This window comes from Trachemys scripta, chromosome 1, assembly GCF_013100865.1.
Source record: "Trachemys scripta elegans isolate TJP31775 chromosome 1, CAS_Tse_1.0, whole genome shotgun sequence".
Taxonomy (NCBI): domain Eukaryota; kingdom Metazoa; phylum Chordata; order Testudines; family Emydidae; genus Trachemys; species Trachemys scripta.
In genome coordinates, this window is record NC_048298.1 from 133,030,177 (window position 1) to 133,044,548 (window position 14,372).

At 46.0% G+C, this 14,372-nt stretch overlaps 1 protein-coding gene across 3 annotated transcripts in view; it reads left to right on the top strand.

Moving 5' to 3' along the window:
* Positions 1 to 14,372, top strand: part of LOC117884914 (alpha-2-macroglobulin-like protein 1) — a 50,591-nt gene that overhangs the window by 15,061 nt on the left and 21,158 nt on the right. For all 3 annotated transcript variants that reach the window (XM_034785905.1, XM_034785915.1, XM_034785926.1), the window contains 7 exons: positions 339 to 503; positions 2,268 to 2,501; positions 3,016 to 3,079; positions 5,288 to 5,433; positions 5,675 to 5,821; positions 6,930 to 7,118; positions 10,701 to 10,815. In XM_034785905.1, coding sequence (XP_034641796.1) covers positions 339 to 503; positions 2,268 to 2,501; positions 3,016 to 3,079; positions 5,288 to 5,433; positions 5,675 to 5,821; positions 6,930 to 7,118; positions 10,701 to 10,815 — 1,060 coding nt within the window. The remainder of the gene's footprint in view (positions 1 to 338; positions 504 to 2,267; positions 2,502 to 3,015; positions 3,080 to 5,287; positions 5,434 to 5,674; positions 5,822 to 6,929; positions 7,119 to 10,700; positions 10,816 to 14,372) is intronic.

Genomic DNA, 14,372 nt, shown 5'->3' on the forward strand with positions numbered 1-14,372 from the left:
ACATTTAAAATTGAAGTCCGAACCATTTCTAATCTTTAAGGACTAACCCTACACTATTATGCAAAGGAAAAGACGTGTTAAACTCAGTAGCCAAGATAATTATCTTTCTTGTCCTTAAAATCCCTTCAGTAGTCTCTCCCTTTCCTTCTTGTCCTAAATTCTTGCATATTGTTACTCTAGCAGAGCTGCTGATGTTGTTTCAGCAGTGGATATTAGGACCCCTATATCCTGCCAGAACTCACCTGATTTCCAGCATGTAGAGGGTATCATGTCTCCCAACCCCCCCAGCACAGCGATTATTGGAACAGGAGGTGTTTATTTCCCTTTCTTCTCTGCAGATGCGCTTTACCATCAATGATGTTCCCATCAAAAACCGCACTGTCTACCTGACTGTGGATGTCAATGATGTGGAGATGGACCTGCCATATGTCACAGATGAGAAGGGCGAAGTCCACTTCTCACTAGACACTGCAAAATGGAACAATACTCTAGTTTCTCTGAGGGTGAGTCACACAGGTGGACAGAGCAGGGTCAGAGCTAGGGCAGGGCTGGCATCAGCAAAGCAAACAGGTGCTTGGGGTGGCACATTTGCAGGGGTGGCAGGGGGGATGCAGCATGGGAGCTGAGAACCAACAGGGGGCCCTGGGAGCTGTAGTTCCTTGGTTAGCTCCCTGCCTATAGAGCCAGCCCTGGAGCAGGTAAAGAACTACATTTCCCAGCATTCCCTTGGTAGCGCTCAACAGGAATGGGAGGGGGAGTGAGTGAGGTAGCTGAGACCTCATGCTGCAGCTTGCTGTGAATGAAGAGCTCACTGCTAGAAACAGGGTGGCACTGTGAATGGGGGAGCAAATATGCCCAAGGAGTCGAAGCCTTTGGCTCAGATATCCCCTTGAGAAGACATCCCCAGACTGGATTAGGAATACTGGTGTGACCTCACCTTGCAGCCCCCAAAGAAAGAATTGGGTGGACTAAACGGACAGTGCACCTCTCTATCTGAAGCCTAGCAAGGGAGGTACGTGGATCCCACTAGAATTTAAAATGAAAAGTAAGGGAGGGGAAGCTCTACTAGAGGACCTGGGCAGCTTTAGATACAGTACCAGGCCCATAGGAGGATTTCCACTTCTGAGCCATGGAAGCAGAAATTGACTTTTCCTTTCCAGATTTAGCTAATATTCAGAAAGGGAATCTAGCACCTGCCTTCCAGATTTGAACAGTCTCAAAATTCAGGAGTGCTCAAGCTCAATTTGGGCAGCTGTTACTTCATTTCTCCCAAATCAAATATACTGATCCACTGTATGGTTTTGGGGAGACGTGTGTGTGGGAGAAAGAAGCAGGAATAAGAGCCAAGAAACTGATAGAAACAGGCAGAGAAGGAGGCTACAGACGTAGGCTGGACTACTCATGGTGTGGCAGCCCTGGGAGAAGTCTAGAGAAAGGTGTTGGGTTGGATGCTGGCTAAAAGGTTTGGGGCTGCGAGCAAGGAAAGTATCTCCTGTGGTTTGGTTCCTCCTGTGTTCAGGGAAACTGGACTTCGTACATTCCTTGTAAACACAAAACATTGCATCAAAGAAATGCCTGACTCCAGTTTCTGCTCCCAACTGGAATACACTACAAGACTCCAAATTTTTGGTTAGCTGCTTGGGTCAAAAGGGTAACATTGTTTTCATATTAAATTCAATTTATTTTACTCTGCCTCATAGCTTTCATTTTTCAATCTGCTGCAGATTATGGTACTGAGGACACATAATTGGATTATAGATGTTAGAGAAAGATGGAGTTTTGGGCAGTTGAGCAGGGGATAACTGGGACTTTTGGCACCTGGCAAGGTGGAGAAGGTAGGCTGGGATTCTGGGACAAGTACATTAGCTGGATATTTTTGCAGTGAAATAGTTAACAATGTTGCCATGTAACTGTTATCTGTAGGTTTCCGAGTTAACACATTATTGCAATGAATGGCCAGTTCACACCTCTCCGGCTGTCTGCAGACTCAGGAAGGCATTACTGACTGCATGTAGTTCACATTTTTAAAGTTTTATCTGAAATCACAAGTGTTCAAAACAAAGTTGAAAAGAAAAAGAAAACTCATATTCTGGAGTTCAGGTCTGCAGCTGGGGGTAGATTCTGCTGTAATTTCTGCCTCTGTGGATTACATGGGGCCCTGGACATATAACTCTGGTGATCGCACTGAGTGTTTCCAGCAGGTACCCCATTTGTAGGCTCCTCCATTGTTTAATTCTGACTGCCTGCCATGCACTTTTGCTCTGAAGGGCAGATACTCCATTGTGAACATAACCGAGAGGGATCTCCACACCATTTTAGTAGCACAACAGGAGGCTTACAACTGGCTGAAACCCTTCTACTCTGAGAGCAACAGCTTCCTAGAGATCCAGCAGGTGGAGGAGGAGCTACCCTGTGACCAGGAACAGGAAGTGCGGGTGGATTATATCCTGGACCGGAATGAGCTGGGCCCTGGGGCAGATCACGTGGATTTCTATTATTTGGTGAGCACCCAGGGAAGTTGGATCACATGATATTTATACAACACTGGCACCTACAGACCCGTGAAACAGGGGTAACTATTCATGGGTCTATAGGCCAATTTGTGGGTTCCATTTTACGCATCTCTTTGTAGATGTTTTGGTACCTGGAATGCATGTCTCTGAAATCTCCCTCGACAGCCTCCCAGCCCCACAGCATTTGACAGCCACCCCAACTAGCTCATCCAGCTAGGAATGTCTTGAGCCTTGGGGGACAGGCTATTTTCCCCTGTTGCCAGTCTGGCCTGACTCCGTGGGTGACACCAGAAGGCCTGGCTGCCAGGGGAGTGCCTTGGCAGCCTGGCCTTGGATTTCCCACCGGTCCCGTTCAGAGAAAGTCTCCAAGGCAGCTGGGCCCTTGTCCATTCAGAGTTTAAAGATAAAGCACCTGTGAATGTCTCTGCCAGACTCTCCCTGCTCTGCATTTTCTCTCCTCAGAACCCCGGTCCCCTGACAGGCTGTTCTATCTCCTCTGCAGGTTGTCTCAAGAGGCAGGATTGTTCTCAGTGGACAGACTCAGGTGCCAGTTGGTCAGGATGAGAGTAAGTGGGATGCACCTGAAATAAACTCCATGGAAATCATCACAATGGATCAGGCTATTGGGATATCTTAGTATGGTAGGCAGGCTCCTGCCATGCCAGGCTATGGGCGATCTAGTCCAGTGTCCCACCTCCTGCCTTGGTCCGTCTAGTCTAGTATCCTTCCCATTATTGGAGGTTTTTAAGAACAGGTTGGACAAACACCTGTCAGGGATGGTCTAGTATACTTGGTCCTGCCTTGGTGCAGGGGGATGGACTAAATGACTTCTTGATGTCCCTTCCCATCCTACATTTGTATGATTCCTTGACTGGCCCATGGCAGATGATTCATAGGTAGGCATAAAACTCACACACCACACCTGTTCAGTAGTCTTCCCTCCAGGAGGGAGGAAGGTTTACTGACCCTGAGACAATGAGGGGTCAGTATATCCTGGGGGGGGGGTCAATTTTATCGTAGTGAATGTCTCTCTTCTTATCCACATGTCACACTGTCTAGTGTGGCTCACAACCTTGAGTGCCAACCGCAGGGCAGACTGCCAAAAAGCAGGGCAAACACACCAAAATGGTAGTATGTTCTGTGATTAGATTTCACCAGGGGTGAACTCCCAAAGCCCTGTAATAGTCTTACCATGGGGTCGCAGACAGTCCCCTTAGTCTATCTTGCCACCCAGGCAAGCTGGACTATCTGATAGATGGTCACTTTACACCAAAAATCACACCAATATTCAGATTACTCCTAGTCCCAAAGGACCAGTCACTTACCCCACGTCAGTTGTACTCAGATCTCAAACCAAAGACAATGTCTATAGCTAATCCTGTCATAAATGAACTAAAAATGTATTAACTAAGAAAAGAAATAAGAGTGATTTACTAGGTTAAAACTGGAAACATACACACACAAATGAGTTACAATCTTAAATTTAAAAAGGTAATATAATCTATAATAAACAGCTCTAGATGTCCGCTAGGGCTGACCAGTGCCAAGCAGCATGGGGATCTCTTGCTTATGTTTAGGAATCTTTGCTTCTCTCAATCCAGAGAGCATAAAAGGACGGGTTTCTCCTTGTCAGGGATTTTCATCCCCGTCCCCCCAGAATCCAAGCTGATGGGATGAGTTCATGCGCAGGTTTCCTCTTCTTGGAGGGAGTAAGGAATGGAATCAACAAGGTCTCTGTCCTTTGGCTCTACACCATCCCTCATTTGCCTTCAATGGGCCATCCTGTGTGCAGGACGAGCAGTTTACCTTAATTAGTGCTGCTTTTCCTGTTTGGTGAGTGTGACAGAGTGCGACTCACCACTGCAGCGCCTCCTGCTGGCTGTCTGGGGAATTACCGCTGCACCATCTTCTGGTGGTGTCTCGCCCACTGTCACCTCTGTTCTTGGACCCATGTCACTCCCAGGACCACGGCGTCCTCTTTATGACACTGCCCTCCAGCTGTGTCATACTCCATGTTCCCCCTTCTGGGGGACCTGCAGTCCACTATCCAGCCACTTCCTTCAGTGGCCCCAGCACCCTCCTTGCTCTTGTGTCAGGGCCTCAGCCTGCAGATCTGTGCAGCCTGCCAGGAGCTGCCTTTAGCTTCCTGGGTCTCTGCCTACAGCACTGCTTTGCCCAGGGTACTTGCTGCCCTCCGCCTATAAGGCAGCCAGTCCTCTTCCCTTTTCAAGCTCCAGGGAGTGACTGACCCTGCTCTGTTCTGCAGCCCTTCTTGTACAGGCCAGCCCGCCCCTGATTGGCTGCTCTTGTAACCCTTCTATGATCCCTAGGGCTGCTTTTAACCTCCTTTCTGCCAGTGTGGGGCAGATGCCCCATCACAGTGAGTTACACAATTAGAGAGGTTTACAATGCAAACACTCAATATAACTTTATACCATGGAATACAGATATTATAAGTAGGATTAATACATGCAGCATCCTACAAGCATTCCATAAAATCTAAACACAAAACCCATTCTTATAACACTAGTAACTATTTTAATGATATGAACCCACAGGTAAGCCAGACTAGTTTCCAACTGTGCATTTGTCAGTGTTCAGTGAGACCCGTGACCTTGGCATGAGTTGGCACTGGTCTGCCAGTGTCACACCACATGCAGGAACTATGAAATCCTCTGCCTCAATAACATCCAGCAACAGTAAGTTCCACAGGTTTTTTCTGTTTCACATGGATCTAAATAAGCATTTCCTTCACTTCCCACTCCCTCATACAGCACTGAAGGGCTCCTTCTCATTGACTCTGCCCATCAGCTCTGAACTTGCACCCTCTGCCACACTTTTGGTTTATGCCATATTCACTGATGGAGAGGTGGCAGCCGACGTGGATGTGTTCATAGTCAGCAAGTGCTTCAAACACAAGGTGAGGGTCACTCAGGAGGTGGGGAAAATGGGATGTGTGGCAGAGGTGCGATCCGGCTGGGATGACATACATTCGACAATCCCTGTGCCCTTCTGTCTGTGTTTTTAGCAGGCTCTCTCTCCCACTCTTCCTCCCTCCCTCTCCCAGTCTCTCTCTCCCTCTCTGTCGCTTGTGGCTCATACACCCTCATTATCTTGTGCCTTTCTTCCATTTGATAAGCCCATCCTGTCTCCTACCATAGGTGACACTGGACTTCTCAGAGGAGGAGGACCTCCCAGGGTCAAAGGTCAATCTGCACCTGAAGGCCGACCCTGGCTCCCTGTGCTCTGTCCGTGCCCTGGACAAGAGCGTCCTCCTGAAGGATGATAGAGTCATGACACCAGAGAGTGTGAGTAAACCTGCTCTGTCCCAGCCACACCCTGGCCAGACTAACCCCGCAGGAGGTACCAGGCGAGAGGAGCACTCTGATATACTGGAACAGGGCTGTCACACGAGGTGGGGCACCCAGCCACCACCAGCTTCTCTGACCCCTTACATTATGCACAGGGTTGGCTCCAGGCACCAGCGGAGGAAGCACGTGCCTGGGGTGGCACATGTTAAGGGGTGGCATTCCGTCCATTCTTCGGGCGGCACAGTCCAGAAGGCTTTTTTTTTTTTTTTTTTGCTTAGGGCTGCAAAAATGGTAGAGCCAGCCCTGATTATGCACTGGTGGCCAGCAGACCTTTACCTCACTCTGTCCCCTTGCCAGACAAGTGGCTGATTCCTCCTTGTTCCTACAATGGCTGATCCAGGGGCCTCTCTTGGAATGAAGGCTGTGGGGGTGGCGGGCAGAGAGATGGAAGGGGCAGCTTCACAGGGGCAGTGGGAACTCCCTCCAGGGAAGGTGTGGTTTGGCAATGGGTTCGCTGCTGGCCCTCTGCTCACCCTCCTGGTACCTCCTGCTATTTCACCTATGCCACATTTCTCTGCCATGAGGGGTTCTGGGCTAATGGTTCAGTCGGGGGGCTAGGCGCCAGGACTCTTGGGTTCTAGTCCAAGTTCTGCCACTGACTTGCTGGGTGACCTTGGCCCTTGGGTCACTGCACCTCTCTGTGCCTCAGTTTCCCTTTCATCTGGCATGCAGGTTGTGAGACTTAATTCACTGATGCTCATATGCTTCTGTGAGACCCTTGTGTGAAAAGTTTTGGAGATGGGCAAAGTATTATTACAGAGTAACAAAACTGTGCTACCTAGGACTTTCTTTGGCTCTATGCTGCAGACTGTGGCTCCTCAAAACTTCATGCTGATAGTAGGGATAGAATTTAGATCCCCCTGCTCCAAAAGGTCTTGAGGGAAAGGAGAATTGCCATGAGCTTTTAGCAGTCTGGGGTCTATGATGCAAAAGTTCAGCTGCCCTGCTCCTTGCCGGTAGAGGGCTATGGTTCTCACACACACTCTCTCTCTCTCTCTCTCTCTCTAACCAGTTCAGTACAGTAACCTCTGTTTTCCCATTCCAGGTGTACAATCTGGGATCTGAAGAGGATTATATGATTGGTGGCCGAGGATTTGTTTATCGCTTAGAAGACTTTGAGCCATATCCTTGTCTGCCCCCTGTCCTTCCCTTCCCCACCACTCCCCGGAACAGACGCTCCTTGATGGTAGCTCCCTGGTATCAAAGCGAGGCTGATGTCTATAGTCTGTTTAAGGTGGGTATCTTCTTTGCTCCTGAACCAAACTTCTCCTAAGCCTGTATTGATCACTGGTATGGTGTATTATACATACGTCGGAGTTTGTAAGGAAAACCAGAATTGTGAGATTTGCTAACAATCCCCTGTGCTTAACTGTTCCCAAGACCGAATTAAGTTTGATGGGGGCCCAGGGGTGTTATAGTTTGGGGGTCCTTCTCTGCATATTCAGTTCCTTCCCTTTGCTGTTTTACCACCACTCAAAGCCAAACACTCTATTTTTAAATTACTGTCGTTATTTCAGTCCCGGTTTTGAAATGTGGTATACCAATTGTAAAGCTGAATGAAAATTAAAACAAACTAAACCATTTTAATTCCAGCACCTATTGATAGTAATACACATGGTGATGTATGGCGTTAATTTGCGAATTCCCTGTAGCAGTGGTATTCACTTACATTTTCTGGCAGGCCGGATAAGGCTGTGTCCAAATCTTGGCAGTAAAAGGGTGCTCTCTAGGGCCAAAGGGCTCGTCAGGTGTTTGCTTTTTAGTGAGCCTGCCACCAGACAGGGGTTGCAACCTTCCAAGAGTGGTGTGCCAGATTGTATTTATTAATCACAGAATAAAAAGTTAAGAGTGCTGGTAGAAAATATTTCAACAAAATATGGCAAACAAATAGCTATACAAATACGCTGTCATGCTATTAAAACAGTATGCTATTAATATTAATTCTGTTGAAATGATGACATTAAAATTAGAAGTTAAACGCAAAATAAATGAACAGCCATCTAATTTCCTTTTCTCATTGCCTGAAATTTAACTGACACTTGCTCACACCATCTTTATTTCCTGGAAAAGTATAGTGCCACACTCAGCCAAGTTAACCAATGAAAGCACATCAATTACTGATCACTTTATGTTGCATTAAGTGTCTGATTAGAAGTGTACCACTCTACATCGAAATGTATCAACCCAGCCTAACTCCAGTGTGTTTAAATGTAAATGAAAAGTTTCTAAGCTAAATATATGGCACAATGATAAATAGAGGGAAAATAAACTGAAGTGCATCCGCCCAGCCCCCATCAATTCAGTCCCCCAAGTCCTCATCAGTTCTGCTCTGTAGACACCCCATTGGCTCAGCCTCCCAATCAGTTCTGCCTCTCGCTTTCCCCTCTGCCCAGCTCCCATCAGCTGTGCCTGTTCTTAAAAAAGGTAAATTTTATTCAAAACAAAAAAGAAAGAAAATACATCTGGAATTTAGGCTGTTACTAGATTTTAAAAGAGCAATTCCAAAAATTAAGCACCCAAAATAGCTTTCTTGGGGGTTAAGCTTAAAGGTTACAAGCAAACAAAAGCATCTGGGGTTAGCACAGAGGAGTCCATTAGCCATAAGAAATAAACAGAAATAACCCTAGTCATGTCTTTCTAAACATTCCTCATCTACTTGCACATTTGGAGTTCCAGATAAGTAGTTCTAGGTATGATCTGATGATTTATGATCATACCTGGCTTAAAGCTGCTTACAGCATTGCTGCTGTGTCTCCGCTCTCTGGAGAACAACCACAGACACAAAGGGAAAGTTTCTTTCCCAGTTTTAAAAAGTTCTAGCCTTCCCATTGACTCTTTTGGTCAGGTGCCCTTTTCTTTACCTGGGGGACTTTGTTAACCCTTTACAGGTAAAGCAAGCAGAGAACAGCCACCAACAGGGACTTTATAGCTAAGTGGCTGGCTGGGTGTCTACAAAAGGGAGCTCCCCCATCCCTTCATTTATCACAGTCTATGAGACACAGGAGGCAATTGTCCTGTTCTACTCAGCACTGGTGAGGCCTCAGCTGGAGTTCTGTGTTCAATTCTGGGCACCAAACTTTAGGAAAGACATGGACAAACTGGAGAGAGTCCAGAGGAGAGCAACAAAAATGATAAAAGGTTTAGAAAGCCTGACTTGTGAGAAAAGGTTGAAAGACTTGGGCATGTTTATTCTAGGGATAAGAAGACTGAGGGGGGAACTGATCACAGTCTTCAAATATGTTAAGGGCTGTTACAAAGAAAACGGTGATCAGTTGTTCTCCATGCCCACTTAAGGTAGGAAAAGAAGTAATGGGCTTTCTGCAGCAAGGGAGAAAAACTTCCTAACTGTAAGGATAGTTAAGCACTGGAATAGGCTTCCAAGGGAGGTTGTGCATTGTGGTATTCCCATCATTGGATTTTTTAAAGAATGGGTTGGACAAACACCTGTCAGGGATGATCTAGGTTTACTTGGTCCTGCCTCAGCACAGGGTGCTGGACTAGATGACCGTTCGAGGTTCCTTCCAGTCCTACTTTTCTATGATTCTATGACTTCTGCAGCCTACGCCACTGTGAGAGGTGAGGTTCTGAAGTCGAGGAGAGAATAGGGATGGGAATTATGGTTTCGTTGCAAGCGATTCTCCTCCCAAATCTTGCTGTGTTTTTCCAGTGAGGTGTGAATGGTCTTTTACAAAGGCAAAATGCCCAATGCAGTAAATCAGTTGTGCAGGTGACTTCAGCAAAAGCAGAATCCCGCTCATGATACTGACTTATACCCAGGGCTTCACAGGACTGTCTAAGCTTTATAATACAGGAAGTGCCTTTGGACTACGCTACCCAGAATCCTCAGAAAAAAACAAACAACCCAAGAATAATGATCTTTGGGGGAATTGTGGGAAAATGACCTTTCAGATCAATTTTATTAGTCTCTAAGGTGCCACAAGTACTCCTGTTGTTCTTTTTGCGGATACAGACTAACACGGCTGCTACTCTGAAACCTTTCAAATCAAGGATTTTTCTCTGTATACAGTGACCCATAATGAATGACTGTGTCCCAAATGGCAAGACTCTAACTCGGCAGGAACATGTATACTCTACAGATGCTTATACCTTACATGAATGGGTACGGCACTTTTCCAAAGGTTATTACATAACTAGAGGAGTTGTGCAATAACTAGCCAGTTTTGTCATGTATAAAAGCGACTGTTACACATAAAGATTGAAATGCATCCCTCCCGAAGGGTGTGCATTCAGCCCAACATTTCATCCCCTCCTGGGGCAAACCCTGGAGGCGTTATTCAAACCAATGGGCCACATGCTTAATTAAGTCCCTATTCAGATAAGTTGCCAGTAACTTCCATGGGAGTTTTCCATGAGTTAGGGCTGACTAATAAATTGCACAAGAATCCTAGGGTCTGGCCTGGTGTTCCGATACTGCATGGTCCAACTTTTGAACAGATTTATAACATAGTAAAGCTGGGTTTGTTCATGAATTGTTTTTTAATAGATTTAGTGGAGCTGATTCTGAGCTCATTGTTATCAGGGCAAAACCTGGGTAATTCCATTGACTTAGGTAGAGCTGAACTTGGTTTACTCCCATGAGAGAGAAGAATCAGCTCCAATATTTATCACAAATGTGTCTGCACTTCGTCACACATTTTCCTGGGCCTGACAGTGTGAAATTTGGATTCTGTATGAACATACAGAATGTTGCAACACTTTGGCTGCCACTGTCTCACTAATTAGAATTTGCTGTGATGGTTTTTCTTTCATTGTTCCCCCTTCCCTCCTATTTTTTCGTTCTCTCCATTTTCTACAGCAATTGAGAATGAAAATTTTAACCAACACCAAAGTGAAGAAGCCAGTTTCCTGTGAACGGCCAACCTACGAGAGAAGAATCTTGCATGCTGTCAGAACCCAGGACAGTGATAATGGTGAGAACTGAATAGTCTTCTGCTGACTCCCTGCCAGAATGTGTCTGACTGAGGGAGGCTAATCCCCACCTGACCCTCCCCTTTCTCCTCTCCGAACCTGCTGCCGTAGTCTCTCCTGTTGCATCTTTTGTTCTATATATAAAAAACATAATATGAAGGACCCATAGGAGCAAAGAGGGGTCCAGCTAACTATGTTTATTAACTATGTACAACACGCAAGACCAACTACATATACACATTGCTGCTCTGTGTGGGTTCTTGTGGCTCCTGAATCATACAAAACAGTGAACACTACCAGAAGTCTAACAAACTCCATCCAACACAAACAAGTGGAACCAATTACAACTACTCCACAACACACAGAACACCACCTCTGGGAGAAACCATGGCACTAGTACCCACCATGTGAACTCTACCAGAACATCATCAATTTATCAAGACTGCTCTTAACTAGAGCTGAATTATCTGTTCTCCCTAAGGGACTGAACTTCTGCACCATCACAGAACCTGATACCATACTAACATGTGGAGAATTAGAAGAATTCTTCTGCCAACTCCACCTCAAAGAATTCCTTCATAACAATGATGACACCACTCACAATTACCATGTCCCCTCTGACAACCATCAGAAAAAAGAATCATCTGACTGGACACCACAGAGCAGACAAAACCATACTCTTGATCATGACATTGATTGCTCCAGGAAAAAAATGACTGTGAAGTACTTCGCAAACATCACATCTACCACAATGTCTCCATCATCAAGAGGACAGCTATACAGTATCTGAAATCTAACCACCAGATAGTGGTTGAACAGGCAGACAAAGAGAAAGCCATCATAGTAATAATTAATGGAGATATCCTATCTCCTAGAACTGGAAGGGACCTTGAAAGGTCATTGAGTTCAGCCCCCTGCCCTCACTAGCAGGACCAAGTATTGATTTTGCCCTAGATCCCTAAGTGGCCCCCTCAAGGATTGAACTCACAACCCTGGATTTAGCAGGCCAGTGCTCAAACCACTGAGCTATCCCTCCCCCAGTCCTTAACCATGTTGATTATTAGGGCACTATCCAATTCACAGTCCATTTTGGTCAATTTCACAGTCATGGGATTTTAAAAATCATAAATTCCATGGTTTCAGATATTTAAATCTGAAATTTCATGGTGGTGTAATTGTAGGGGTCCAGACCCAAAAAGGAGTTGTGGGGGGGTCACAAGGTTATTGTGGGACGGGATTGCAGTACTGCTACCCTTACTTCTGCACTGCTACTGGTGGCAATGCTGCTTTCAGAGCTGGGCAGCTGGAGAGCGGCAGCTGCTGGCCGAGATCCCAGCTCTGAAGGCAGAGCTGTCACCAGCAGCAGCGGAGAAGTAAGGGTGGTATGGTCTGGTATTGCCACCCTCACTTCTGTGCTGCTACTAGTGGGGCACCGCCTTCATAGCTGGGTGGGCGGAGAGCAGCGGCTGGTGGCTGGGCGCTGAGCTCTGAAGGTGGCGCCCCACCAGCAGTAGTACAGAAGTAAGGGTGGCAATACCGCCGTCCCCCTAAAATAACCTTCTGACCCCTCCTGCAATTCCCTTTTGGGTCAGGATCCCCCATTTGAGAAATGCTGGTCTACCCCATGAAATCTGTATAGTATAGGGTAAAAGCACACAAAAGACCAGATTTCACTGTGGGAGACCAGATTTAATGGTCCATGATGCGTTTTTCATGTCCGTGAATTTGGTGGGGCCCCCATTGATTGTTAACAAGCCCAACCAAGAACTCTCTGACACTATCTACTATTATGAACTCAAAGAAGACCTCACACCACAATTTACCCATGAATTTAAGGGTATCATTAAATCCTTCCCCAGACAACTCCTAGAGAAACTCTACAGACTCATCCCCCCACGAACCCACCGCGGGGATGTTCTACATGCATCTACATACACAAATAAGGGAACCGAGGCAGACCAGTTATATGTGGCCATGGAACTCTTACTGATGGAATATCGGGACTCATAGAAACCACCCTCAAACCAGTGAAAGGGCCACCTTCCTCCAGGACACAACCGACTTCCTCCAGAAACTCTGCAATATTAACAGCATCCCTCAGAACCATCCTTGCCACCATGGATGTCACCTCCCTACACACCAGCATTCCTCTTAATGACAGCATAGCAGACTACCCCAGATATTTACAGACAGTGGATACTGCTCAGATATCCACCCCAAACATATCTCCAAACTCATCCATTTCATCCTCACCCATAACAATTTTACATCCAACAACAAACACTTTGTCCAAACCATGCGAACAGCTGTGGGTACTAGAATGGCTCCCCAATATGCCAACCTCTTCGTAAGCGACCTTGAAGAAGAATTTTTGACAAATGCACCATGTAACCAATGATATACCTGAGATACATTGATGATATTTTCATCCTCTGGACAGACAACTTAAACTCTCTCATAGATGTCCCCCACAACTTCAACAACCACCATCTGTCCATTAAACTCTTTCTGAAACACTCCCATACCAGCAGCAACTTTCTGGACACCACGATCAGCTGCAACAATGGAACCCTACAGACAACTATATATAAAAAACCCATGGATCACCACATCTACCTTCATAAATCCAGCAGCCACCCCAAATACATCAAGAAATCTGTTATCTACAGCCACTAGTCAGATACCACAGAATATGCTCCGAGGAGAAAGTTCAGGATATACACCTTAGCACAATCAAAATCACCTTCACTAAACAAAGACACTCCACCAGAGAAGTAGATTGCATCATGGAATTGGTCAACCAAATACCCCAGGAGAACCTGCTTCAATACAGAATTAAAACCCTCTCTGATTACACAGCACACACCCTAATTATCACCTACCATCCCACACTGGAACCTATATGGGGTATCATCAAACTACAATCTATACTCAGTGGGGACTCCATGCTGAAAGAAATCTTTCATGAACCCTCTCTTCTGGCCTTCAAACAACCCTCCAGCTTCTCCAAGCTCATCATCAGAAGCAAACTACCCACAGACCAGGACACAACAACTCAAAGCAATACCAGACCCTGCCAGAATAACAGATGCAAAACCTACAGACATAGTTCCACTGCTGCAATGATCAATACTCCTCACATCACCTTTCAAGATCCATAGGTCCTACACGTACCTATCACAACATGTGCTGTACCTTCTCCAGTGCACTAAATGCCCCAATAACAACTATGTGGGTGAAACCGGACAATCACTAGGCTCTTGAATGAACTCACACAAAAAAATGATAAAAGACAAAAACACAAAGCGATCACTCCGTATCTGACCTCTCAGTCCTTGTCCTCAAAGGAAACCTGCACAACAATTTCTGAAGATGAGCCTGGGAGCTTAAATTCATAACTTTGCCAAACAATAAAAATCATGGTCTTATTAAAGACACTGGATTTTTGGCTCATTACAGCAATCTGTAACCCAGTAGCCCCCCTTTTTTGTCCTGTGACTAGTGGGGTATTAACAGACCCTTCACGTTGAATGGTCCCTTAGAATATGTGCTGACTACT